General features: G+C 46.0%; 1 protein-coding gene and 1 non-coding gene across 4 annotated transcripts in view; one reads left to right on the top strand and one right to left on the bottom strand.

Annotated features, from left to right (window-relative positions):
• LOC135920950 (TNF receptor-associated factor 3-like) overlaps positions 1-27530 on the bottom strand; it is a 47124-nt gene continuing 19594 nt past the window's right edge. For 2 of the 3 annotated variants that reach the window (XM_070540381.1, XM_070540382.1), the window contains one exon: positions 24781-27020. In XM_070540381.1, the coding sequence (XP_070396482.1) occupies positions 25911-27020 (1110 nt within the window). In that variant the 3' untranslated portion in view covers positions 24781-25910. Of the gene's footprint in view, positions 1351-2393; positions 2686-5306; positions 5374-16845; positions 16918-19322; positions 19461-24780; positions 27021-27530 lie in introns of those variants that run through there. The other variant, XM_070540383.1, reaches the window with a different exon arrangement.
• TRNAS-GGA (transfer RNA serine (anticodon GGA)) lies at positions 3400-3474 on the top strand. The gene has a single exon. It is a non-coding gene; the product is annotated as a tRNA-Ser (tRNA).

Here is a 27530-nt window from a genome sequence, read left to right as displayed (position 1 = left end):
TGAACAAAAAATTCGTCCCGGTCCGGGATGTTTCTTTAACATTCTGCAACGTTTTTGTGTTGATGTCAAGCACTGTACCAGTTTCTTGCCACTGCACTGTAACATTCAATGTAACAATACATCATCTTTGCCAGAATGATAAAGTGCCTAACCAGCGGAAGAATGGCTGCCCACGAGCACGAAACGTTTATTGAAGAACGCTGAGCGTTTCGCACTCATTCACGTCGCGGCAAAACGCCGTTCCAGTTTCACGAGAAAATCGACTCGAATTTCACCCTCCGCGTTCGTCTTGCCCGCCAGGGTGGACGCGTCCAGCAGACACCGCAAGCGCAAGTCCGGAGCGTAGGCCGACACGGGCAGGAACTCGCGACTCGGCTCCTTCGCTTTTTCAACGATCCACTCCCTCAAGTGCGGCGAACTCAAGTCTTCGTCGCGCAAGGGCCGCACGACTGGCAGTTTCCACCTCGCAGGCATCGTAGACATGGCGTAGACGGCGACGAAGCCCGCGTTCCTCTGCACCACGCACCTGACGCACACGCCGGTATCTTCGCCTCCGGCGAAAATCTGGTGCCAGACGATCTTCAGCCCCTTGCCCTCCTCCGCCACCAACCACGGCTTGTACTGCACACTGAACACAAAGAGTTCTTCAGAAGCCTCACTGCTCTGGACGTCATGCGGTCCACCAGAACTGCCCGCCATTTGGGGGAGTCCAGACCGGTTAGGCAGTGGACTCTCTGCTGGCCGGCTGGTGACCGCCCCCTGAGAACACGAGCGCTGCGTCGACGACGTGCCACCCTGGAGGTCCTCCGTCCGCACTCTTCGTTCCATCTTACGGAATCCCTGAGTCACGACGACCTTCATTTCGTTCAGCGCTGACACGAGATCCCGGATATCCGCGGTTCCCCGCAATGGCGTCAGATCGTGCACAGAGGCCCCGGCCGGTCGTCTCATTGCGCCCCGGCTAGTGCTCGGTTCCGTGTGAATCGCTTCCTCTTGAAGTTGCCTTGAGCTGAGTTTTGCCAGGGTCTCGGCGAGGTCGTTGACTCGGCCCTGAATGGACGTCAGCATGTCGTGGCAAGAGCAGTCGGCCGCCACTTCATGCACTCCGGCGTCTTTAGCATTTGGTTGGGCTATGTCGAGTGAGGAGATGCTCCCGGCCACACCCGATTGTAGTGAAGCAATGCCGGTGCATCCAGCTGCATAGTGCCTCGGCAGGTCTTTACGCAGCACTGTGTCCCGGCAGCCAGGACACGTGGTGGCATGGAAGGAACAGTGCTTCTCGAAATGCTCTAGCAGCTTCCCGGCTGGGCCTACGAAGTTGCACCCGTTGTGGCCGTTCCAGCAGCTTACCTTTACAGGTGAAAAAAAAGAGAGGGACGGTAAGGGCTGCATTCTTCCGAAGGTAGTAAATTCTATAACACTCGCAAGGCTCAATTTTCGTTTCCGTGACCCACCCAGGAGGAGGTTCATATGTCCGCACGACCATCTCTTCATATCCCTCTCTCTCTGTTGTTAACGAAACTTTTTCCCCTATGTGTGGTGGCGAAGCAGGACTAATGCAGACATTACACGAGGAAACGTTTAAAACGATGAGTGCACTGTCTGTGAACTGCTATCCCCTTGTCTCTGTAGAACAATGGCTATATATGATTATACACTGTCTAAGAAAATTCTTGCAAGGCATGTGCGCAATGAGATATGTGAGAGAGGGTTTTCAAGTAGGGTTGAGCAGCATGGCTGATCACAGAGCGAGCAGGCGTAGCTGATGTTGGACAGGACGTGCAATAAGTGGATGAAATAATCGATGATTTCTCAGAGTAACAGTGAAAGGTTTAAGCGGTCTGGTAAAGGCGTTTGCGTAGTACTGGGCCACCGGACTGGTCTCTCGTGATCTCGTGACGCCTCGTTTAACCACTATGCCTTACAGTCACGTTTTCGTGTTTCATGAGTTTAGCTGCCGAAAAAAAAACATTTTATAATGCAATGTGTTTATGATTACGCCGCTGTAAAAAATTTAAACCAGCAGCGAAACAGAATACACTTAGTTGTTGCCACCATCCGACGCGGCCAATACTGCCGCTCACGTTTGCGCCTCGGATAAGCCGGCAAACCGCAAGTGGTCAGAACTTTTCGGGCACTTTAAAACTCACTAATATAGTCTTCAAGGTAAGTGCAAGTTATGAGCTGATCTTATCAGATGAGGAAATCTGCATGCATGGGTTGGAGGTGGCTGACGCAGGATAGAAGTAATAGGAAATCGCTGTGAGAAGCCTTCCCCCTGTCAGTGAACAATAATTTGATGATGACAGTGATTATGATGATTATGATGCGAATGAATGTGCTTCTGAGGAGGAGAATGACAATGATGATAATGAGGAAGAGGCTGACCGCACCTGCAGCTTTTCCATGTGCTTCTGGTGAAACGTTATCCAAGAGACGTCCGACTCGGCCTCGAACGAGATCTTGTCCAGTGGACAGGCGTGGCGATCTCCACTGGCGCATCCGTCCAGACAGGAGTCGCACAGGAAGTGCGTACAAGGCAGCACGGCTATGCTTTGCGGCACGACTCCGCAAAGACGGCAGACCCTGGTGGTTTGCAGGCGCTGCTTGAAGTTGACGGGCCGCCAGTCGAGGCCGCTCGCAAATCCGCACATGCGGTACGTGGTGTCCGGCATGATTGCAAGCCTGCGTCAGGTCATCCAAGTGTTCATTCATGGCATCGAAAACTGTAAAATAAGTTACGGGGTTTTACGTGCCAAAACCACTTCCTGATTATAAAGCACGCCATAGTGGAGGACAACAGAAATTTCGACCACATCAGGTTCCTTAACGTACACCTCAATCTAAGTACACGAGTGTTATTGCATTTCGCCCCCGTCGAAATGCGGCCACCGTGGCCGGGATTCGATCCCGCGACCTCGTTGGAAAACTGTAGGAGGAAGGTATACGGCAAAGCGTCTAACTCGCTGTGAACAGCTGCTTCTTTCTGTCAATTGTGGTGCCTAATATGGGTGATACTCTTATTGTTGTTGATGCTGTGGCCTCATGACATGGGTGATACACTTGACGGTGATAAGCCTGTAGACAGAATGTGTCGTGCTGCAGTACTCTTTACTACGCGTATTTAATGACCGGTCGTTCCTTTCTTTCTCATTTTTGTCATTGTCAGAGTGCACTGAATACGATCAACTTCCCTTTTCTCTCACAAGCTTCTGAGTTGGCCTGGCATACAGTTGTCAATGACATTACAATGAACATATGACATAAACAAACTTTTCGTTGCTATGCACCGTGGCCCCTTCCTATTTTAGTTGGTTTTGACGTAGAACTACTACGTCAAACACTTGCCTTTGCTTCGTGTTGTCGACAAATTCGACTTCGCCCTGCCATCTGCTAGCCGCCTGGTTAGCTCAGATGGTAGAGCGGCTGCCCCGGAAAGGCGGTGGTCCCGGGTTCGAGTCCCGGACCAGGACGAATTTTTCTTCAGCTCTGAGGCTTTTCTTTCGAGGAACCCGTATGGGTTTCCTGTGTAGCAATTGCTACAAATGGTTGGATGTCTGATTTTCCCTTTATTCATTAGTTAGTTTTGAAGCTGGATGAATTCAGTTCTTCTTTCACAACCGAAAGGTCACTTTTCTCGAGTATGTTTATTCGATTAAGTTAGAGAACTTCGCTATTCGAACAACCCTAGTTTAATTTTGTCATCAGCGGCTAATGACTGACTGATAAGATTAGGAAATTTGCAGAAGTACAATTGTTTCGACTCACTTGGCACACATGGGTGACCAATTCCGGTGCATTTTTCGCCATGACTAGCGCATGGCTTGCTGTCTATAAGTGTTGAAAAATACGCGTTTAAGGCTTATCGGAATTATGTAGGGGGTTCCTCGTGCAATATCTTAGCGCGTGCCGATCCGCTTAAGAGGAATGTGTAGCTGATTATAGTAAATTTTAAATATTACTTTAGAGTAATATATAGAATGTACAATATACAATACAATATATTTTATTAACTCTCTCAAGGTTGCATCAACAACAAAGGAAAAAGGACGCAAGGCTAAAAGCTGCGTTGTTGCAGCTTGAGAGCCACCCTGCGCCCTCTGCCGGTGTGTATAGCCCAGCAGCTCAACACAACAATAGTGGAAGAGCACACTCACAAATACAAAAAAAAACAGCCACAAAATGTCTACATCTGACATTTGCATGAAGTGACGCCTCTACTATCACTGGACGTTATTTGACGAAAACTACTCCACATATGCTATGCACAGGAAACTCATTTACAATCAACCAAGATACAATGCAAGTAAAATGAAGGTCTACGAAGCTATATATGTTCTAATCACGAATTATATACATTCAAACATAGAAACAAGTTTGACTAATTTATTCCGTGAAGACTCTTCAAGTATGATGTTGTTCTTTTTCAGAATATTGAGATGTGATAAATTATATGTCAGTGACTGCTTACCGTATGTTGTGCGGCAGAAAGGTACACATCATAAAATTTTGTTCCGTGTATTGTTGGATAGAATCGAACGAGTCAGGTTGAAACTTGATAAAAGGGACTCATTCTTAGTGGAAACATCGTATTTATACATATAGATTAACTTGAATGGGAATAACTCTGATATTGTCATGATATTAAACCTTCCAAAGTAGGGACGCGTATGAGTACACCACGGTACATTAGCTATTAATATATCTGCTCGTTTTTGAGCAATTAGAATTTACATTTGGTTCTGCTTGGTTGTTGTCCCCCTGACCATGAGACAATGTGCCAAAACACGACTAACAATTTTCCAGACTTGATTTTTCTCAAACAAGACTTGACGATTACTTGAATACTCCAACAACAATCAACAGTGCATGTTCCGGGCATAAATAGACAAATCGCTGATTACCTTTGTCTTGCATCAATGGTATTTCTACAATGAGAGCTGCACTTGTCAGTCATAAAAACAGTCATGTTATTTATCTTGGAATTGTAGAAGTTCTTCATCTATAATTTTAAACCCATTCTAGCTCACATATTTAGGACACTGCGTCGATGGAATGCCAACGTGAAATGAATGGAAATAAAGTGAAATAAAGCAATCAAGTATGAAATATGTCTATACTTGAAAAGAGTTAGGGCCAAAGTACGGCAATGAACGGACATTTCTCCGAGAAGTCTTCGTTATGCTGTGGACTATAAACTAAAATGATGAAAATTATGAGTACAATTGGGATAGGCCTCACTAAGTGAATCAAGTATCACAGTTATGAACCTGGCTCCGGCTTTTCAAAGGCGACGGTGGCTGTACCTTCGAAACTGCACCTTCGAAGCTGCATGCTTATGGCTCACGTTGGCTTATCGGTAGGCCGATTGTGCTGAAAAACACAAAGAGACGGTATATTATCGGAAAAGGAGATTTTTTGTTCGTTTTTATTGAATCTGCGAGTATCACTCAGCACTACTCTTTGCTCACCTGAGCAGTCGAACACAAAGTTAGACTGATAAGCACATATTCATCGAATGCCGCCACTGTGGACCGGAGTTATCGAAACAGCTTTATATCCTAGCGGTTCCACGGGCCGCTGTGCTTTGCGCCTGCGTCCCTGTGTATGACGTGGTGCTTTTGTTCACCGCCTGCACCCTTGAAGTGGTGTGTATATGTGGCCTTGGTGAACCGCTGCCCACCAAGAGGTCACTGGTTCGATTCCCGACCGCATCTCCAGCGGGGACGAAGTGCAGTAAGCTTGGCGTACTCAGATTTAGGTGCAGGTCAAAGCCACAGACGCCTGAATGTGGTGGTGAGGGAAAACGAGGCCAGTCCAAAATGAAAACACCTAGAAGACGACGTTGCACTTCTGCACCAGGAATCGGATGCCACAATCTGCCCGGAGTGAGGTCTGATCTGAAGTGAAGGCGCTAAAACGACGGTGGACGAAGAAGACACACACACACACACACGCACACACACACGAACACGCACACACACACACACGCACACACACACACACACACACACACACACACACACACACACACACACACACACACACACACACACACACACACACACGGCGCCCTGTGTGCGTGGGTTCCTCCTTCGCCCACCGTGGTTTTAGCGACTTCAGATCATGCTTAACAAATACGCTTAACGGAGTGAGGATGCCGGAATGCAAAAAAAAGAAGAATAAAGACAGGAAAGAACAAAAATCGAGGTTAATTTCGCGTATTGTGGAAATGTTTTGGTATCGCTCTGAACGGTTTCCCTTGCGAATGAAAGTGTGATATAGCACGAATTTTAGTTTTTAGAATATAGAGAACCTTTAAATATCGCCTATGACAGATCGCGTGGTTCTAGTCATTTCGTTATATCATGCAAAGAGGCGGACATTTTGCACAAGAAATCGAACTGCGAGAGTAATTAGTTCAAACAAATATTCATTACTTTTAATTAAATTCGTTACGACACATATTGATATTTACTAAGTTTAGTGCGTGAGCTTTCAATGCGCGTCGTGCCAGCTTGGAACTCATTTCCAAGGTGTCACTTTTTCGAGATATTCATCCTTCAAACATGTGACCACATACAAGGGTGTTCCAGCTACTTTCGCCAGCCAGTGCACAACAAGGTGTTTATTTAAACAAGTCAAAGGAATAACAGTGCATTCTTACCATTGCATCGGAACGCTAATGCAGAGAATGACTCCAGCATGATTAGAATGGTACCTCGAACATTACTAGGTATATCCAGACGCAATTACAAGTTTCAGGCATGGCCGTTCTTCCATAGACAACGTTATCGACTTGGTCACGTAGGTCTAGCACCAGAAATTCTGCTAAAGATTATCTGCTTCCCTGTTTCTGGATGTTCAGGGAGCATCATCATCATCATCATCAGCCTGGTTACGCCCAGTGCACGGCAAAGGCCTCTCCCATATTTCTCCAACAACCCCGCTCATGTACTATTTGTGGCCATGCCGTCCCTGCAAACTTCTTAATCTCATCCGCCCACCTAACTTTCTGCCGCCCCCTGCTACGCTTCCCTTCCCTTGGAATCCAGTCCGTAACCCTTAATGACCATCGGTTATCTTCCCTCCTCATTACATGTCCTGCCCATGCCCATTTCTTTTACTTGATTTCAACTAAGATGTCATTAACTCGCGTTTGTTCCCTCACCCAATCTGCTCTTTTCTTATCCCTTAACGTTACACCTATCATTCTTCTTTCCATAGCTCGTTGCGTCGTCCTCAATTTGAGTAGAACCCTTTTCGTAAGCCTCCAGGTTTCTGCCCCGTAGGTGAGTACTGGTAAGACACAGCTATTATACACTTTTCTCTTGAGGGATAATGGCAACCTGCTGTTCATGATCTGAGAATGCCTGCCAAACGCACCCCAGCCCATTCTTATTCTTCTGATTATTTCCGTCTCATGATCCGGATCCGCAGTCACTACCTGCCTTAAGTAGATGTATTCCCTTACAACTTCCAGTGCCTCGCTGCCTATTGTAAATTGCTGTTCTCTTCCGAGACTGTTAAACATTACTTTAGTTTTCTGCAGATTAATTTTTAGACCCACTCTTCTGCTTTGCCTCTCGAGGTCAGTGAGCATGCATTGCAGTTGGTCCCCTGAGTTACTAAGCAAGGCAATATCATCAGCGAATCGCAAGTTACTAAGGTATTCTCCATTAACTTTTCTCCCCATTTCTTCCCAATCCAGGTCTCTGAATACCTCCTGTAAACACGCTGTGAATAGCATTGGAGAGATCGTATCTCCCTGCCTGACGCCTTTCTTTATTGGGATTTTGTTGCTTTCTTTATGGAGGACTACGGTGGCTGTGGAGCCGCTATAGATATCTTTCAGTATTTTTACATACGGCTCGTCTACACCCTGATTCCGTAATGCCTGCATGACTTCTGAGGTTTCGACAGAATCAAATGCTTTCTCGTAATCAATGAAAGCTATATATAAGGGTTCGTTATATTACGCACATTTCTCTATAACCTGATTGATAGTGTTGAGTAGATAGTGTTGAGATATTGTTGAGTAACCTTTACGGAATCCTGCCTGGTCCTTTGGTTGACAGAAGACTAAGGTGTTCCTGATTCTATTTGCGATTACTTTAGTAAATACTTTGTAGGCAACAGACAGCAAGCTTATCGGTCTATAATTTTTCAAGTCTTTGGCGTCCCCTTTCTCATGGATTAGGATTATGTTAGCGTTTTTCCAAGATACCGGTATGCTCGACGTTATGAGGCATTGCGTATACAGGGTAGCCAGTTTCTGTAGAACAATCTGCCCACCATCCTTCAACAAATCTGCTGTTACCTGATCCTCCCCAGCTGCCTTCCCCCTTTGCATATCTCCCAAGGCTTTCTTTACTTCTTCCGGCGTTACCTGTGGGATTTCGAATTCGTCTAGACTATTTTCTCTTCCATTAACGTCGTGGGTGCCACTGGTACTGTATAAATCTCTAAAGAACTCCTCAGCCACTTGAACTATCTCATCCATATTGGTAATGATATTGCCGGCTTTGTCTCTTAACGCATACATCTGATTCTTGCCAATTGCCAGTTTCTTCTTCACTGTTTTTAGGCTTCCTCCGTTCCTGAGAGCATGTTCAATTCTATTCATATTATACTTCCTTATGTCAGCTGTCTTACGCTTGTTGATTAACTTCGAAAGTTCTGCCAGTTCTATTCTAGCTGTAGGGTTAGAGGCTTTCATACATTGGCATTTCTTGATCAGATCTTTCATCTCCTGCGATAGTTTACTGGTATCCTGCCTAACGGAGTTCCCACCGACTTCCATAGCACACTTCTTAATGATGCCCACAAGATTGTCGTTCATTGCTTCAACACTACGGTCCTCTTCGTGAGTTAAAGCCGAATACCTGTTCTGTAGCTTGATCTGGAATTCCTCTATTTTCCCTCTTACCGCTAACTCATTGATCGGCTTCTTATGTACCAGTTTCTTCCGTTCCCTTCTCAGGTCTAGAATAATTCGAGTTCTTACCATCCTGTGGTCACTGTAGCGGACCTTGCCGAGCAAGTCCACATCTTGTATGATGCCAGGGTTAGCGCAGAGTATGAAGTCTATTTCATTTCTAGTCTCGCCGTTCGGGCTCCTCCACGTCCACTTTCGGCTATCCCGCTTGCGGAAGAAGGTATTCATTATCCTCATATTATTCTGTTCCGCAAACTCTACTAATAACTCTCCCCTGATATTCCTAGTGCCTATGCCATATTCCCCCACGGCCTTGTCTGCAGCCTGCTTCTTGCCTACCTTGGCATTAAAGTCGCCCATTAGTATAGTGAATTTAGTTTTCACTCTACCCATCGCCGATTCCACGTCTTCATAGAAGCTTTCGACTTCCTGGTCATCATGACTGGATGTAGGGGCGTAGGCCTGTACAATCTTCATTTTGTACCTCTTATTAAGTTTCACAACAAGACCTGCCACCCTCTCGTTAATGCTATAGAATTCCTGTGTGTTACCAGCTATATTCTTATTAATCAGGAATCCGACGCCTAGTTCTCTTCTCTCCGCTAAGCCCCGGTAGCACAGGACGTGCCCGCTTTTTAGCACTGTATATGCTTCTTTTGGCCTCCGAACTTCACTGAGCCCTATGATATCCCATTTACTGCCCTCTAATTCCTCCAATAGCACTGCTAGACTCGCCTCACTAGATAACGTTCTAGCGTTAAATGTTGCCAGGTTCATATTCCAATGGCGGCCTGTCCGCAGCCAGTGATTCTTAGCACCCTGGCTGCGGACAGGCCGCCATTGGAATATGAACCTGGCAAGGGAGCATATGATAACGTAACACACGAAGTGATCTTCAGCAGTTTAGAGGCAGTAGGACTTGGCGGCAACATCTGCTTCTGGATTAGTAGCTACCTGCAAAGGAGATCATTTTCCACACTTACAGAAGATGGCCTAACCTCCCTGCATTACAGTAACCATGGGGTCCCTCGGGGTGGAGTACTGAACCCAACGCTCCTCAATTTAACGCTCATTTTACTCGCCGACATCCTTCCATGCCCCGTGCGGCTCTCCATCTATGCCGACGACATTTGTATTCGCACATCGGGTGTGACACGACTTCAGCTGCGCACGCGGCTTTAGAAGGCAGGCACTTTAACATCATCGTAGCTTGAAGAACAAGAACTTCAAATACCACGTGAAAAGTGTGCAGTAGTGGCATTTGCCAGGAAACCAATGTCTCATAAGTGATATCCATCTACGAGCAGCTGGTCTCGTACAACACAAGTCACAGATGTTTGGGAGTGGTCACAGAAATCTCTCCTGGCGCCTCATGTGAATTAAGTGAGAAAAGACTGATGAGAATTTGCCATACGCTTAGGGTGCTCCCTGGAAAGACCTGGGGTGTGTCAGTACTATCTTTGCTGCAACTCTACAGGGTCCTCTTTATTGGATTCCTGCGGTATAGCCCACCGGGCAGTCAAAACACCTGCACAACTAACCTGAATACATTCCAAGGTATCCAAGCCCAATCCCTCAGGATATGCCTTAGTCTACTGCGGAGCGCGTCAACGGTAGAAGTTATAACAATCGCTCAAGATTCCACTATAGGAACACACATTACCATTGAAAAAATGTGTGTGCGCATTACAGTTCGCCCCACCCACTACCTCGCAAGTCTTTTAGTAGAAAAGTCCCTCACGATATTTAGTGCAACTATCTTCACGCATCGTGCCTCTCTTACTTCACGGTACGCACCTGCTGCAAAACCTTCGATTCATCCATGGTGTGTGAGCCGTACTCAAGTAAACCTCACAATCCGAGGACTTCAGAAAATGATAGACTTGCCGTTACCTGCACTCAAGCAACTTACTTTGCTACTCTTTGCACGAAATACAGCGACTGCATATACATCTATACTGATGGCTCAACGACCTAACCAGTTTTGGCTGGCGCTGTAGCTGTACAAACAAGGCGAATAACACAGCGGTTCCAGACTTCCCGTATCACTACGTCTACAGCTGCAGAGCTAGCGGCTCTCCGCGGTGCGCTTCATGCGATCAACACAGAGAGTCCTCAAAAATGGGCAGTCTTCTACGATTCAAGGCTGGCCTTACAATGTATACAGTCATTTCTCCGACATGGAACTCACGATCAATTGACATGCGAAATCGTGGAACTCATCCCTCATTTGAGAAAAAAAGGTCATTATATCACTTTTCAATGGATATCAGGGCATTTCGGTGTCATGTAACCCGTCATGCAGTGTCATGTCACCTCTCAAGTGCTGTCCTATTCAGGGACCTTTGAGGCATAACAAATAAATAAATAAATAAATAAATAAATAAATAGCAAATGATGACGCAGATAAGGCAGCTCAGCCGTCAAAACAAGAATACCGCTGCATCCCCATTCTTCTCTCAATGACAGACGCTGCGAGATGGTTCATTGTTCTACCATGCACACTCTCGTTAGCTGAGTGGAGCACCGCACATACGAGGTGCACCATATTGCACAGACTCAACCCTTCGCTGCAACTCAGACCTCCGGCCGGACTGCACCGACATCAAATGCCTCTTCCGTGTCGGTTGTCGTCGAGAGTTGCCTTCACGAAAACTTATTCAGCACTCATCGGAATGACTGGCAGTCCTGCATGTGATGTCTAAGGCTGCAAAGAGAGCACTGACCACCTATTCCGCCATGGTCCTCAGCTTGAAGCACAAACACAATCTATGACCAACGCATTCAGGAAAGTAGATGATCCTCTTCGGAGTGAACAGACAATACTAGAGCACCGTCCCCACCGATCATTGGTTCAGAATGCACTAAAGGCACTCTGGGCTTCCTGAGAACGTCTAGCTTGTACGAGTTTGACTCTGTAGTGCTGTTCGTGGACTTCTCTCTGTCCCATCTATCTCTGTCCGTCCTTTCTTTCTATTCCCCTACTCCCTTCCTCCAGCGCAGGGTAGCTAACCGAACTCGAGTGGTTAACATCCCTGCCTCCCTCTTATCCCTATCTCCTCTTACCGCAAGTTTGATGGCACATATCTTAAAGCCATGTCTTCCTCTGAATTCTTTCCAAATGGCTATGCCTTGCATACTTTCATAATTGCATAATTCGTAAAAATTCAATAAGCGCCATAATGTGGTTAGTTAAAAACCAAACGAGTATTTTTTTTTCATTTTAGTCGGTTATATATATATATATATATATATATATATATATATCGATATGTCGTGCATGTCCACCGCTTCGAGTAATCCACCTGAAGGACAACAATTGTGTTATCTGCCACCGGCCACATTTAGGACCGGCACCGCAAGTACGCAAAAGAAAACACGTTCAAAGACGATTAAACCTCCATTTGTGGTGGCCGAAAGGCAGTCTGGCTGTGTGAGTTTGTGCTAAGAATGGGGTGGGTCAACTATATAACTTACTTTGAGAGGCCTGCGAAATCTCATATGACAGCGTCTGCATCTTCGACCTAAGGCGCACCGTCTTAAAAACAAGGTTTCAAACGCTAGCTATCACGAAGAAAAACGAAGGCTACAGTGGGGTGGTAGACCGCGGTGGTACCACCAGTACCCATACTACTGGTACTACTGATAACAGGAACAACGTTACCGCATCATATTATCAGCGGTACAGGTACCATCCATGTTAGTCTTCTTCGGTATTGGTACACATAGATTGCACTATGTTTGGAACCGCCCAATGAAAGAGGCTAGAAACATACTCAATGCGAAAAAATGCACAAAGGCTGTTTCACGTGCTCCTACTCGAACGAAAAAAAAAATATCGTTATCGTCACACGCGTCGCAGTGCAATTTTCAAAGGGCTCGTTTCACATGACCGCCATTTCAACAATGTGGCTAGTGCGACACCCAGGGTTGCTTGCTGCCGAGTTCTGTGGTACTCTCTGCACGATTCCCTTATTCTAATAAAAAGTGCCTGCGCGTTATGACATTATTAACCTGTATTTAAGAAGGGGCACATGGTATCCGTGTTATGTAATTTAAGAACACTTTGAAGTTTAAACTTTTCCTGTAATGCGCAACATGATTCCGGAAGTTCTGTGTGAGGAGGCATGGCACATATTCATAGCTATTCGTAGCTGGTCGTTCAGGGCTGTGTGTCGCATCATGTTTAAGTTTATTTATTTAAGCACATGGTACATGAGGAATGAGCATTCGCGGTTATGTATGACGGGAAAAATGCATAAAGGCAACTTGAGTAGCCCCATCACCCCAAAAGCAAAACAAAAACAAGCACAGACAGCCCAAGACAACAGTACATAAACACACATGGGCTATTTCGCAACAATGGATGAATAAAACAATTACATAGCACAAAAGCTCGATGTTCTATCATTATTGGAATAAACACCTCATATTAAATAACGCAGTTTTTCATAAAGCATGTATTAGCTATGTTGGGAAGACATAAACGAAGAGCTTGAAGTCCATAATTTCTACCAGCAAATAGTAGATGCCAGTTCTCTATAGGTCGATAGACAGGCTGGACTAAATTACAAGCCAGCTAGATTGCCTATGCACCTACTGCCTCTACGTATTTCAGATATAAAAGCCGGTAAAAGCTGGTATTCGTAACAACAATCGATTCTCAAGATTCTAAACTTCTTAAACAATTCAGAGGTGTATGCATTATGAGAGGCAGCTGTAATAAACTGTTAGACATTTTTCTTCAGTCAGACCAGACTATTAAAATGTGGTTTAGAGTCTGTGGATCAAACCATATGATGATCATGCAGAGGAGAATAAAAAAAGGGTATTGTACACTAAACGTTTTTGAGGTAAAGGTAATATATATTAGTATGATAATCCCATAATAACATGGAGGTTTTTACGAGTGGCGAAAGTTCTGTTTAATTACTGTTAAGAAAAAATTTCTGAGATGGTTCACAGGATTTTGATGTCGCTCGGAACAGTACAGCCTTAGTTCCAGAGTAATTTATGTATAGAACGCTTTTTTTACAGTCTATGGATACATTTTCTTTAGTACTTCATTAGCAAATACAACAAGGTCGTCAACGGTTTCACCAGAAAAATAGACTTGTGTCATCCCCGTAAAGAACAATTTACAGAGTTGTCAACTCTTACAATATCACCAATGAAAACATCCAATTAAAGGGGCCTCAGCATATTCCTTGCCGTACGCAATTTCTAGCATGCTTAGATAATGATAGCTTTCGGGTAATCGATACACGCGGATGCAGATTTAATGAATAAGTTTTGTAAGAGCTAAAATGACACCGCGAATGCCGTAACATAGCGGGTCTAACAGAGTAATATTTTTTTTTTAACTTTGAAACACATAAATTACCTCTTGCTGGTCTGTTGGATGAGCAAATAACGAATCTTTTAAGGGAGGGAGGCAAGGGACCTAACGAATCTTGATTGTGGCGGCTATCGACTAATCAAACAAAGTGCTCGTTAAACTTGTTGAGTTATAGTGTATTATTGCGTATTTCATTAACTGCTCACCAATATAACCGGATTCTCTTTTAGATGAAATGACAGAATTAGGTTTACTTCCGAGACGTGTTTAGTGTCAATCACACCATCTAACATCATGAAGTAATAATTACGTTTACCCTGCTTTTGTGTTTGAGTAAGTCTATTTCTGCAAACCTTAAAACTTTCAGTACTTTCATAACTTGTGCTACCAGAAAGCCCTTATTTGACCTACTCTTTTCTTTAATTATATTAGCTATCGTAGAAGTGAGCCAGAGTTTGCCGGCCCCCTTGGCCTCTTTAAGGCCTTATAAGGAAAGTGTTTTCTGTACACAGAGCAGAAAGTATCAATAAATCAATCATGCACGAGATCAGCGCAAAAACATGATAAATGTTGTTCCACTTTATTGCATTACCTTCCTTTCTGAAACAGGACAGCATATACAGATTTATTTGTTGAAAATGAGTGACTGGGGTAGCATGACTGCTTCATTTAAATAGTTGAATGAGTAAACGTAGGGGCAAATGATTACTCATCGCGTACCTGAGATCCCCTGCCGCTTGCATTGGATGACATGAACTGCTTGCGATTAACAAGTCCAGGAGAGTGCAAAAAGTAGTGTTACTGTGGGTTGTCATAGTAAGTACACTTGGAATAAAGATCGAAGGAAAAGGGTTTGAGATCAAGCCTGTTTATATGTGTTGCTCAACATGTCTACGTCGCTACCGAACAGTAATGTGTAATTGAGATTGAATTGACATTGAAAGAAAGTTTCATAGATATTGAATAAATCAATCAATCTTACCATCTGAGGCCAATACGTTATTATAAACACATACTTTTGATACTTCGAACTTAAAGCTTCTACGTCATCGGTACACAGAGCGATCCCTTTCATACTTCAATCGTGTCTCCACATGTAAGCATACTCCGCCACCCTTTATGGATTTTCTATTCTGGTTAACCACATCTTATCCACCAAGATGAATTACGTCGATTCCACGGCGGCACCAAGTCTCTGTCCTCATAACAACAAAATGAGAAATCGAACACTTCAAGCATCAAAAGGAAATTCTCTCCTTTCGAGAAAGTCAATGTTAATGGGGAGAAAACAAAACGGCTGTCACACCGTTCGGTTACGTGCGAGTATAGTTCAGATGGACATGAAAACACTGTAGTTATTTGTAACGAAATACATCGTATATGGCTTCGACTGCTTGAGCAAAATCAACATCGCAAGCTGCATGCAAGACAGATGATTAATCTGTACTGTGAAACCCACACAAATGTCCTTTTTCTTTCACACCTTACTTGTTGGGCCTTACTGAGCAGAACCTTCAATTGCATGTAAAAATGCTCACCAATATATATTGGGTCACTTGTGTCGAAGCCAAGATGACTGGTGTCGAACTTAGCTTTTCTTACTGAAGTCAACCGTTTGTCTCGCACGGTATTAGAGGGAAATTTGACGACCACATCTGATTTCTTTTCATCTTTGGGCAATACACGATGAGCGATGCCAATCGCTTTATCAGTTAAATCATTTCCTAAGCACTTGGTAATGTTAGCGACAGTTTTCCTTAGTTTCCCATTCGTGGTCTGTGGAAGGCTTTGAACTTCAACACTGATATTTATAGTGTACTGCTTAATCTAGAAGATCTCCTTATGTGCTTCCTGTGACGTCATCCCGATACGCACTTTGTGTGCCTGTGCCACAGACACGCGCTGAGATAAGCGCTTTTATTTCCTTTGACCAGTTCTCACACAAGTCATGTGACCATTCTGGCTGCATATATTTCCCGACGGTACATTAAAAAGGGATCATTCTTAGTCATGAGACGACGAGCGTCTGTCTGTCTGACAATTCCTTCCAGGTCCTTCTGCAACTCCTCGTTCTCCGTACAGCGCTGCGAACTCTCAGCCTTCGCCACAGTCAAGTCCTGACTAAATACCTGAACGTGTGCCTTAAAGCGTTCAAAGCACTCATTCATGAAGCCCGCACATTCGCCAATGCTGGCGAGTTCAGCTCGTATTTAGGTGCTCGAAGAAGCGACCTTGCCAACTTCAGCTGTTATCTCGGTTGAATAAGTATCAAGGTTTTCCTCCGAGTCAGCTAAGAATTTCACTATGGCTTTGACGTGTTCGGTAGCTTTTCGACAAGAGCTTTCACAGCGCCGCCTAAGCCAGCCGAGATATTATCCTCCTTGGTATCAGTTATACAAACGATACCACAAAGGTCACATTTCCTGTGCTCAGAAACATAGAAGGAATCACGCAACTCACAAAACAAAGAAATTGTCACAGTTTACCTGCATACAAAGCTCAAGGAAGCAACAGCTACGACATTACTGGTGCATATGCACACCCTTTATGTAGAAAGCTTACAACCAACCTGCAAAAGCCTCCAGAGAGTAGTTCAGCGGGCGTCCTTTCGCCGTCGCTGCCGCTGCGTGAGAGAAGCGGGCTGCAGAAAAAAACGCCGCACCCAAGACAACCTTGATAAGCGGCGTGAAACCTGCAGCAGGCTCGGGTAGATGGCGGTTCCGGCTGCGCCACTGTAACGACCCTGGCTCGGCGAGTGCGATACGGCGGCCTCAGCCTCTAGAGAGTGCTGATAGTTCAGCGTGCCTCCGGTCGCCATCGCTTCCGCTGGCTGAATAAAATATGTATGCACCTTTCATGTCCGCGTAGCTCGGCCAGGGCTACTACAAATTAGCACGTGATCTATAAACAAGCCTATGTATCTATGCCATCATCGCCTATGCAGTATTCGGAATTAGGCTGCACCGAAGTCGTCGCGTCAGCTCAGCGAGGTCCTCGCGCTACCTGTGCTTAGCGCCTGCTTGAGAAAAAAAAAAAATATCTGTGCAAATTTTTCGTAAGGGCACATAAGTGCTGCCGGCTCCTAGTCATATTCTCGCATCAAACGCAGTAGCAACCACCAACTCGAATGCTCACGCCTGCCCCTGAAGGAAGCCGCAAATGATCGGTGTGCCTTTACTGAGCGTGGAATGGAAATATTGTTGTAAAACTCAATCTTAATGCTACATTGATTCGTTTGTGCCGGCGGGTGTGCTGTGATTGGTTGTTGAATACCTCTGAATATTTCGAGCGGCGTAAAAGCCGATGCCTCAATTGTTTTAGGAGCTACCGTGACTTGTGCGAGTAGCATCACGAAATCTTAACATACATGGGCGTTGTCTACTTTCGCGTCCTGTGTCTCGCGCTGTCTGTATCCTGCGAATCAGCATCAAGAAGCTTAAATCAATCCGCTGCATCGCGTACTGTGGCGGCGTAGCCCCACGGCAAACATTAATACGCTATTAAGAGAACATTTGTTTCTCTAATAACAAAATATAACGCTAGAATTTTGTATTCGTAGTGGGAAGCGTGAAGTAGGAAACTTTCGCAACTAGTCACCAATCTCCTTGGCATGCGCTTGATTCTGTCTGCTTCCTCGCAATATGTTCCAATGGGGTTGAAACCTCCCCATTACCAAAAATCTCTGCAAAAAGAGCAAATGTTGCTCCAGTGTAAACAAAAGCAAGTCCCAATCTATTAAGCCAGTCAGGTGCCTAAACTGTATTACAGTAATGTTACAACATGCTAATGGGAGCCGTTACAAATTAAATTAATCGACCAGAATAAGAAGGCCCAAGGAAAGCGTCAAGGTACAATTTATTCTAGTATTCCTGAATGAATTGTATTAGCAAAACCTTATGCTTGCTTGGATTCCTTGCTTTACCACAGTGCTCCAAACAGGAAGGCCAATTCCTTTTCTTGCTGTTGAAAAGCTGCTTGAATGCCAGTTGCATACTACGTAGAGTTCTGAGGGAAAGTGTTTAACAGCGAAAATAGCCTCTATGCTTTTATATGAGCTTTCTTCGTGAACAACGGTTCACCTCTGCAAGTTTCAGAATCCAAACACTGTGAAATTTTGAGGAGGCCACATTCAAGCTTTAATATATAGGCAATACAGGCCTGTCGAAGTACCAGTACAGATTGAAAGTGCTTGCCTATAGTGGTTGACTGGCCTGCTGCGGACTGCTCCAGCGTTCGTAGAGGCTACCTCCCGAGAACTGCTAGGTTCTACGTATGTTCCTATTTCCCATGGACCCGGCAAGCGGCCTGATCATCCTTGGTCTCACTGTGGTGTTGGTCTGGTTTCTTTTTTTTTGTGAAAGATGGTGGCCATCTGGGCCGAACTGCGATCCCGTCTGCACATGTATTCAGCATTCATGAGCGTCGTGTTATGCGTAGGAGTTTGTATCAGGTTCTGGTTGTACTTGCGGTGATGTAAGTGCTGTTGTTTTCTCACTATATTGCACCGCTGTCATTTATTCAACTTTGTGTGGCAATGTTCAGAATGCGACCACCCGTTAAAGCTAAAATAGACAGCAGTATTGAGACAAAACATAATGCAAATTCCGTGCACATGTTGAAATCCACATGAGCCGAAGGTCTAATGCAAAGACAAATTCTGTAAAACTAACTGCAATCTGTATATTTGTCCTTATTTTCATTCAATGCAACAATACCCCCTAAGCACTGTTTGCTTAGTTCCGCGCTTGACAAAAGTTTCATATCAGGTAATTTATAAACGGGTCAGTGAACTCACTCAAGAGCTACACAGCCTCGGACCGATTCGCGAGGCTGAGTTCGTGTGAGCGCGGCAGTGTAGAATTTTCGGTGAGTCCGCACACATGTGCTAATAAATGAATTACCGCATGGACTAAATAAACAAGCAGCTGCATCTCATATCTAAGAATATTCTTTAATTATGATGGCAGTAATTGAAAGCATATGGTTATGCGAGTTTATGCGGTAATACATGCTATTGCAAAATCATCGGAAGAGCAACGTGTTCACCATAATCGAGCAGTTAGGCAAGCCCACGTTCTTTCTGAGCCTCAGCATGTCCACATTGAGCGCCCGCTCGTAGTCATCGAGAAAGTCAAAGAGCTGGTAGAGGCGCATCGTCACCGAGTCGATGCCATAGCCAGCTACCTGCAAAATGCGCCACGTAAATTCGATTTCAACAGTACGTAGGACCTTCATAATATTTCTGTTCTCCTTCATCCTGTGCAAGGAAGTCGCAACAAAGCCCTAATTGAGGTGCACAGAAGAGTTTATTTCAATAGAACATCTGCAGTCGCAGCTTGTAAAAGACACCCGAAGCTAAAGAATACACACATGCAGAACAAAGTCAATGCAAAATGAGGCAAATATGCGGAAATCGCATATCGGTAGGGTGGAAAAAGCCACAGAGACGCGACACTGCTGAATGCATGTGTGGCCATGAGGACAATGAGGTGACGGTTCTGTAAATGATGACGATGGTGTGCAGCGGCGGTAAGCACCGCTTGCGCCCAAGTCTCCTTCAACTAATGCGCAATTTACCATGGACGTTATGAAGGAGTCTATTTGTTTGCTTTACTTCCAGTGGTATGCCGCCAGTGGTGGAAGCAGCGCTGGCGGCACGCGTCGACATTCGACCACGACCAATGCCGACTTCCTGAGGTTTGCGGAGCTTCCGTGCCACAGTGAGACGTTTGCAATTGCCCTCATCACGCGGCCGTTCAGAGACGCCTGGTAGCCGCGAGGGTGCTGTTCACAGCAGCAGCTTCCTTCTCCCTTGCCCGCGTGTTGGATAGCCAACCAGGCGAGACCTAGGTTAACCTCCCTGACTTTCCTTCTTGTTTGCCTCTCTCTCTCTCTCTGCCACACTGATGCTTCGCGCCAGCGGGTCGCCCACGAGCATTCTTAGAACACCACCCGAGAAGCTTGAGAGCAAAGCTCAACTTTGCTATAGGTGTCAATGCTTCGATTCCCTTCGGGCATAAATTCCCAATTCCTTTATCTTCTTTTTTTCTTTTTTAACTGACGACCCAACCTCTGGAAAGTAAGTAGGGCAAAAATCACGGCGATAGAAAATGTAAATATAGGAAGCTGGTACGCCTTTCTATGGCGAGAAGTCATAGAAATCATGGCTGTTCGTGGCGACGACGCTTTCAAGCTCCTGCACGAGCTTGTCGTGATGTCATAGATTTTGACGGTGGTCTGCTCTTGCTCATTTAACATTTCCTGCCAGAATATAAGCTGCCTCCTATTCTATAAGAGCCAAATATTGAACATAGCAGAGTTCGGGAACTTCTATTGAGCGTCATAGTTGGAATACGAAATACATCGAAAGTCGCGCATGGTGCCGATAGAACCGGACGCCACTTTTCACGCGTAAGTATACATTTTGCATTCCTGGCATTTGTATGCTAACCAATAAGACATATATGCCAACGCTTGCCCTTAGCGCGACAGCTAAGACCACCCGCCAATTACAGTTTGATGCGTTGACTGTCGTATGTACAGCATTTCCCAAGTAACGTTAAAGACGTTTCCAAAAATAATCTTCATATGCCCAAGCGACGGCAAAAAAAAGTTACGTGGTCCTGTCTTGCTACGTGGCAATTGCATATTTTCAACATTTGTCTCCAGTTACGCGGGACACCCGGTATGTGCAGTTAAACCTCGATATAGCAAATTCGTTAAAATCGCCTATTTGCTTCGTTATACTGAAATTTCATTGTATTAAAATTCGACCATTTATACAAATAAGTACGCTCGCAGGTCGAGTTTTCTTACATGGAAAGGGGCCGCAGAATTTTGCGAATGATCGTGCAATTAAACAAATAAGAATGAGAAAATAAATATATTTTTTTTAACATTTGGGAGCCGGCGACGTATGATACGGTTTCATGCCACGCACCTAAACCAGATCTCCTCGGTGGTTTCACGGATCTCCACGCTTTCGCGTGCACTGCGCCTACCGGTAGATGCGAGAACTATGAGCGGAGGGAGGGGGTGGGGGAGGCGGCAGGACGCGCATGGCGCTGATAAGCGTGGCTGGCCGCGTTCTACCTTGGCGATGACCTGGGGCGGGTGCAATGTCTTGGCAGCCCTAGATAGCTTATGGCTTGATGGGCGCTCTGTTATCGCGCACTCAATAAAATACACAGAAGAGCCGACTGATTTAATAACAGCGTTCCGTTGTTGATGTGAAAAGGAGACAGTTTCGCCACTAGTGCAGATGGTGACAGTGCGAGTAGCTCCACACCAGTCGCTAGATTAGTTTCCTTCCCTCTAGCGTCACCAACCGCAGACGTCGAGAGTGCTCGCACGTAGTCTGCTTCAGCTCCCGCAATACAGTTTTTCGCCATATGCGCCGCTTGTTGACAAATAGGCGTGAACATTTGCCGTTTGCTCAACACGCGCTGCAGATGCTCACGTATAGACGTTCGTTTGCGAGGATCATCTTGGATAAAAGTTCCCGCTCAGAAACAACTAAACGAATTTCAATGCATTCACGGCGCACGCTGGTTATATTTATACCACGTCAAACTATTCACTTGAAGTTCCTAATATCTCCTCGCGACAACCTGTTAACGCATTTAGCATATCAAACGTACAACTGGGGATATTTTGGCTTTGGTGTGATCTTCTGCACTACATGGCATGTTCCGATGATCACATACGAAAAAAAAAAAACGGATGGCCGGTAAAGTCACCGGGAACAATGTTTGAAAAAGAAAAACAGGACTACAAAAGTCATATGACAGCAAACTCAGCTGACATCTGCGCCCCGTTTCGGAGCTACGTCTTTAGGAACATGAGAGCAGCTCGTGCGAACATTTACGCTCAACTAACGAAAATTTTCGTTTCGTTTGTCCTACCGCACCGCCATTCAACAGCGGAAGAGTTCGTGATCTCGCAAGCCGTTATATGCGCGACGAAGCACAGGAAAACAACGTGCGCCAGCGGAAGACTCAAACCGCGACTCAAATGACATAAGAAAAATTATGGGGCTTAACGTGCCAAAACCACTTTCTGATTATGAGGCACGGCGTAGTGGGGGGACTCCGGAAATTGACCACCTGGGGTTCTTTAACGTGCGCCTAAATCTAAGTAGACGCGTGTTTTCGCATTTCGCCGCCATCGAAATGCGGCCGCCGTGGCCGGGATTCGATCCCGCGACCTTGTGCTCAGCAGCCCAACACCATAACCACTGAGCAAGCACGGCGGGCCAAATGACATAACGTACCGCGACAATTTCATAGCGTAAAGGCCGCTCGAGGCACGTCGCTATCAGGTGAAAGATAGGAAGTTTACAACACTAATAATAAAGTAAACCTTGCGATGCCCTGCGTGCTTTTGCAATCAGGCTGACGCGAAGCTTTATTCCTGCCTGGCCCTGTGCTATTCGGTTCCCTTATACCACGTAACATCCGCTTCGCAAGCGGGCTATTTATTATCGAATTTCGGTGTTGTGTGAGCGCGCCGTCGTCGAGCCAGCAGCGTTTGCAATAGGAGAGGGGAAGCACTAGCGAAGGCCCGTAGCATGCGTTGAAGGCCAGAGCCGCCTGTCCGGCTACGCACCCTACGCCGTGCTTCTGGCGCGACTGGTTTGCGTTGAAGCGAGAGCCCGCAGAAAGGGAACTTCGCTCGCCGCTGCTGCCGCGTCTTCATCGCGTCAGCGCCCTGATAACGATTGTCCGCGGTCATCGATGCGAGATGTGGTAATGTTCCCCAGTGCAGGCGCGGCACTAAGCTCGTCAATTTAATTAGTAAGCGAATATCTACAGCAGTGTGTGCGGCCGAGAAAACTACTAGTTTTAATAATTCGTATAGTTGTCTAATAGTTTGCTATCCCAGTTAATCATGCTTCACCTTCCGACCAACATTGCGGCTTTTTTTTTTCTTGGAATGAATCTCGTCACTTCATTTATCTCTAGCATTGCAAAACTTCTTGAATACTGAAAACAGTATTTTAAGACAGTTTCTGTGTTCAAGAAGATTTGCGATGCCTAATTGATTCTACATTGAGAGACACATAAAAGCTGCCCTGTTAATGTATTTGTAATGCAATTCGATTCTAGTGCGAACAAAAATATACAGTTTCCTTACTAATATTGCTAGAAAAGGTCTTTATGGCAAGACACTTTTTCCAGCTGGTAGAATATATTGAATGGGTGCAGTGTAAGGAAGCCCACGTGCCACACTTTACGTCCCTTATTGACACATAAGAATCCTCCGCGACAAGAAAAAAAAAATCTGGCTTCAGCTTTTACAGTAACGACGTAAAAATGTGTTATAGAACTACGCTGAATAACTCTACTGTAAAATAAGTCCGTCGATATAAATATGTCTGTTGCTATAACAATAGCCTTTTGCACAAGTAATATGAGTGCACAAAAGCACTTCTTGTTCGGCTAGTTGGTAGCTGTTCATTATAAAATTTGAAGACGCCAAATAAACACACACACAAGACAAGAGAACGTCCCGCTCTCTTCTCTTGTGTGTGTCTATTTGGCGTCTTCATATTTTATAATAATATGAGTGAAGCCAAGCATTTGCAAAGAATCATAACAACCTACAAGATAATCCAAGTAAAGCAGGTTTTAAGAAGCTTCTAAGCCTTCTATTTTCCGTGGTAAATCTCGCGCTATTCCTGTTAAACGTTTTTTATTCCGGCTAAGTTAGCACATGCCTTATCTGCAACAACAGGAAGACAGTCGACCTTGTGCCACAATTGACATCCTTCCCTGTGCGCTCTAGTGCAAGACAAGTCTCACCTGTATGCTGCACTACACATATCTTGCTTGCTATTCAAACTGGGCAACATCTACGTTCCTCTTGTCGGGAAAGGTAAACGTAACTGCATGATGCCTTGTTTTTAGCTGCTAACGGCGGTCGCCATGGTAACAAATGAGATTCACTCATGGCCGTCCCAAGCCAACGAAACTCGTTCAGATGTCTTTAACATGCATAGATTGCGTTGGCGTCAAACGAAGCGTAGCGCGTGCCCGAAGCATAATTGAATTGTACAATGTGCACTTTACTCATCACTGTTGACTGGAGCGTTCATCCAATTTCGCGGCACTGTGCTATTATGCTGGGTCTATATTGCGATATTTTGGCTTTCTTTAGAGCGCAGCTCCTTGGCGCCCGTTCTTGCGGAGGGCGTCGGTGTAGTCCTATAGGCGCAACCGAGGGAACGGGCGCAGCGGCGGATGAAAGCGCGAAGAAGGCCTAGAGTAGGCTGCAGTGGAACTGCGAGGCGGAAAGTGGAACCATGGGGTGGAATGTGGAGGGCGGCATGGCGAAACCGTGAAAAGAAACGCGTAGTGCAGCGATGATGAGTACGAGATGGCCCCAGAGTCTGGCGCGTCGTGTGGAAGGTCTGTCAGCGGCGGCCCAGCTGTTAATCGCACCCACACGTCACCCTCGCGCTGGCTCTCGCGATCTCCAGATCAGCGAGCCAGTCGCGCCACGCTTCGCTCCCTTTGCGCACGAGACAGATTCTATACGTGTTGTCATTGCCATAATCACGCATTAGTCAGAGAATAATTATTGCATTCGACCGGTGCTACCATATGGGGCGGAAACTCGCAAGCTAACAAAGAAGCTCGAGAACAAGTTAAGGACCGCGCAAAGAGCATTAGAACTAAAGGCGTTAGGGATAACATTAAGAGACAGTAAGATAGAGGTGTGGATCAGACAGTAAACGGGGGTAGTGGATAATATAGTTCACACGAAGAGAAAAAAAGCGGAGCTGGGCAGGCCATGTAATTTGAAGGTTAGATAACCGCTGGACCATTAGAGTTATAGAATGGGTGCCAAGGGAAGGGAATCGTACTCGGGGGCGACAGAAAATTAGGTGGCGTGATGAAATTAGGACATCTGCGGAAGCGAGTTGGGGTCGCTAGCGCAAAGCAAGGGTAACTGGAGATCTCAGGGAGATGTCTCCGTTCTATAGTGGACTTAAAGATAGGCTGATGATTATCATGATGATGATTGCGATGATAGACTGAAAGGGAAGAAATGACATCTGGCCGTCTTGTCGCATGAAGCTACAAAAAACACCCACACGGGTTTCTCAGAAAGGAAACTACGCAGTTGACACAAAATAAATTCGTCTTTGCTAGGTATACGAACCCATGACCCACGCCTTTCCCGGGCAGTCACTCTACCATCTGCGCTAAGCAGGAGGCTAGCAGATCGCAGAGCGAGGGCGAAATAACCGACAACTCTAAGCACTGGGCCACTGAATGAGGTCAATCAGTCCTGCGGAAGCTCTCAAGGTGGAGGTAAGATTACGAAAGCGAGAAATTGACGTCCGCCTATGTCATAGCATGAACCTACATAGGCGCGCGCGGCCCATAGGGCTTTGTCAGAAAGAAAGCTTCTCAAGTAAAGAATTCATCCTGGTCCGGGATTTTTCTTCAACTTCCTGCAAACTTGCAGTGTTGGTGTCAAACATTTCTTATCATTGCAATATGACTTTTCATTTAACAGTGCGTTTGCATTCCCAGAAAGAATAACTGCCGATCGAGTGGAACGGTTGCTTTCGCGCGAACACCAAACATCTATTTAAGAATGCTCAGCGTTTCGCACTCTCTCATGTCACAGGGAAACGCACCGTTCCAGTTCCACCGAAAAGTCTATTTGAAATCCTCCGTGTGGTATCATTTTTCTAGCTAGGGTGATCGTGTCAAGAAGGCACCACAATTTGGTTTCCGGAGGTTCAGAGAGTACGTCCCGGAAGCCGTACGGAAATTCTGGAACTTCTCCAGGCATCCACATCCTCAAGTACGGCGAACTCAAATCTTCAACGCGCAAGGGCCGGACGACGCGCACTTTCCAGTTCTCGGGCTTGCTAACCGCAACTACGACTGCGACGAAGCTCGCGTTCCCTCGCATGTAGCACCTCACGCTCACACCGGTGTTCTCATTGCCCAGGTAGATAGCAGAAGAGAACAACCTGCATTTACTGAGCTGCGCCACCACCTCACAAGGCTTGTACAGCAAGCTAACCACAATGAGTTCTGTAGCAGCGTCATTGCTCTGGAAGTTGTGGTGTCCTGCACTACTGCCCGGCATTTCGAGGAGTACAGACGGGGGAGGCTGTCCACCGTCTGCCGGCCGGCTGGTGACGGCAGCCTGTGAGTGCTGCATTGGCGACGTGCCAGCCGGGAGATCCTCCATCCGCACTTTTCGTTCCAGTTTCCGGAATCCCTCAGCGACGACGACCTTCATCTCGTTCAGCGCTGACACGAGAGCCCGGAGATCCGCGGCTACCGGCAGCAGCGTTAGGTCATGCACAGTATCCGCGGCCTGCTCTCTCGTTGCGCCCCGGGTGGTTGTCGAGTCCGTCTCAATCGCTTCCTCTTGAAGTTGTCTGGAGCTGAGTCTCGACACGGTCTCGGCAAGGTCGTTGACCCTGCCTTGGATGGACGTCAGCATGTCGTGGCAAGAGCAGTCGACCGCCGGTTCGTCGTTAGCATTCGGTGTGGCCACGTCGATTGAGGATACGTGCCAGGCAACGCTCAGCTGCAGCGACGCGACCCCGTTGCATCCAGCTTCGTAGTGTCTCGGCAAGTCCTTACGCAGCACTGCGTCCCGGCAGCGAGGGCACCTCGTGGCGTGGAAGGAACAGCGCTTCTCAAAATGATCCAGCAGCTCCCCGGCTGGGCCCACAAAGTCGCAACCGTTGTGGGTGTTCCAGCAGCTTACCTTTACGCGTTAAAAAAAAAAGAGAATGCCGTTAGGTCTGCATTCTTCCGAAGGTAGTAAGTTCTATAACACTCGCAAGGAACAATTCTTGTTTCCCTGTCCCACTCACGAGGAGGTTCATATGCCCACAGCACCATCAATTTATCACCCTATTATGTTTGTAGAGAATCACGCCTTCTAACCCATTGCAGTGGTCGAACAGGACCCATACAAAAATTTGCCGACAAAAATGTGTAAGCCTACTACTGAACTTCGCTAAACTGTCATCCTGTGGACTCTGTAGAAGAACATCTGTAGTTGATTATTCACTGCCTAAATAAATTCTTGCAAAGGCTCTGCTTTATGAGGGGTTTGAGGTTGTGTGTCAAACAATATGGTTAAGAGCGTGGAGATGACAGAGCAAGCAGGGGTAAGTGATAGGATGATCTGATCTGCTGATGAAATCTGCAGGCATTGACTGGAGCCGGCTGATCGCAGGATATGAATAATGAGTAATCGTTAGGAGAAGCG

The sequence above is a fragment of the Dermacentor albipictus genome, chromosome 6, assembly GCF_038994185.2.
Source record: "Dermacentor albipictus isolate Rhodes 1998 colony chromosome 6, USDA_Dalb.pri_finalv2, whole genome shotgun sequence".
NCBI classification, from domain to species: Eukaryota; Metazoa; Arthropoda; class Arachnida; order Ixodida; family Ixodidae; genus Dermacentor; species Dermacentor albipictus.
This window is presented reverse-complemented; position numbering and strand designations above follow the sequence as displayed.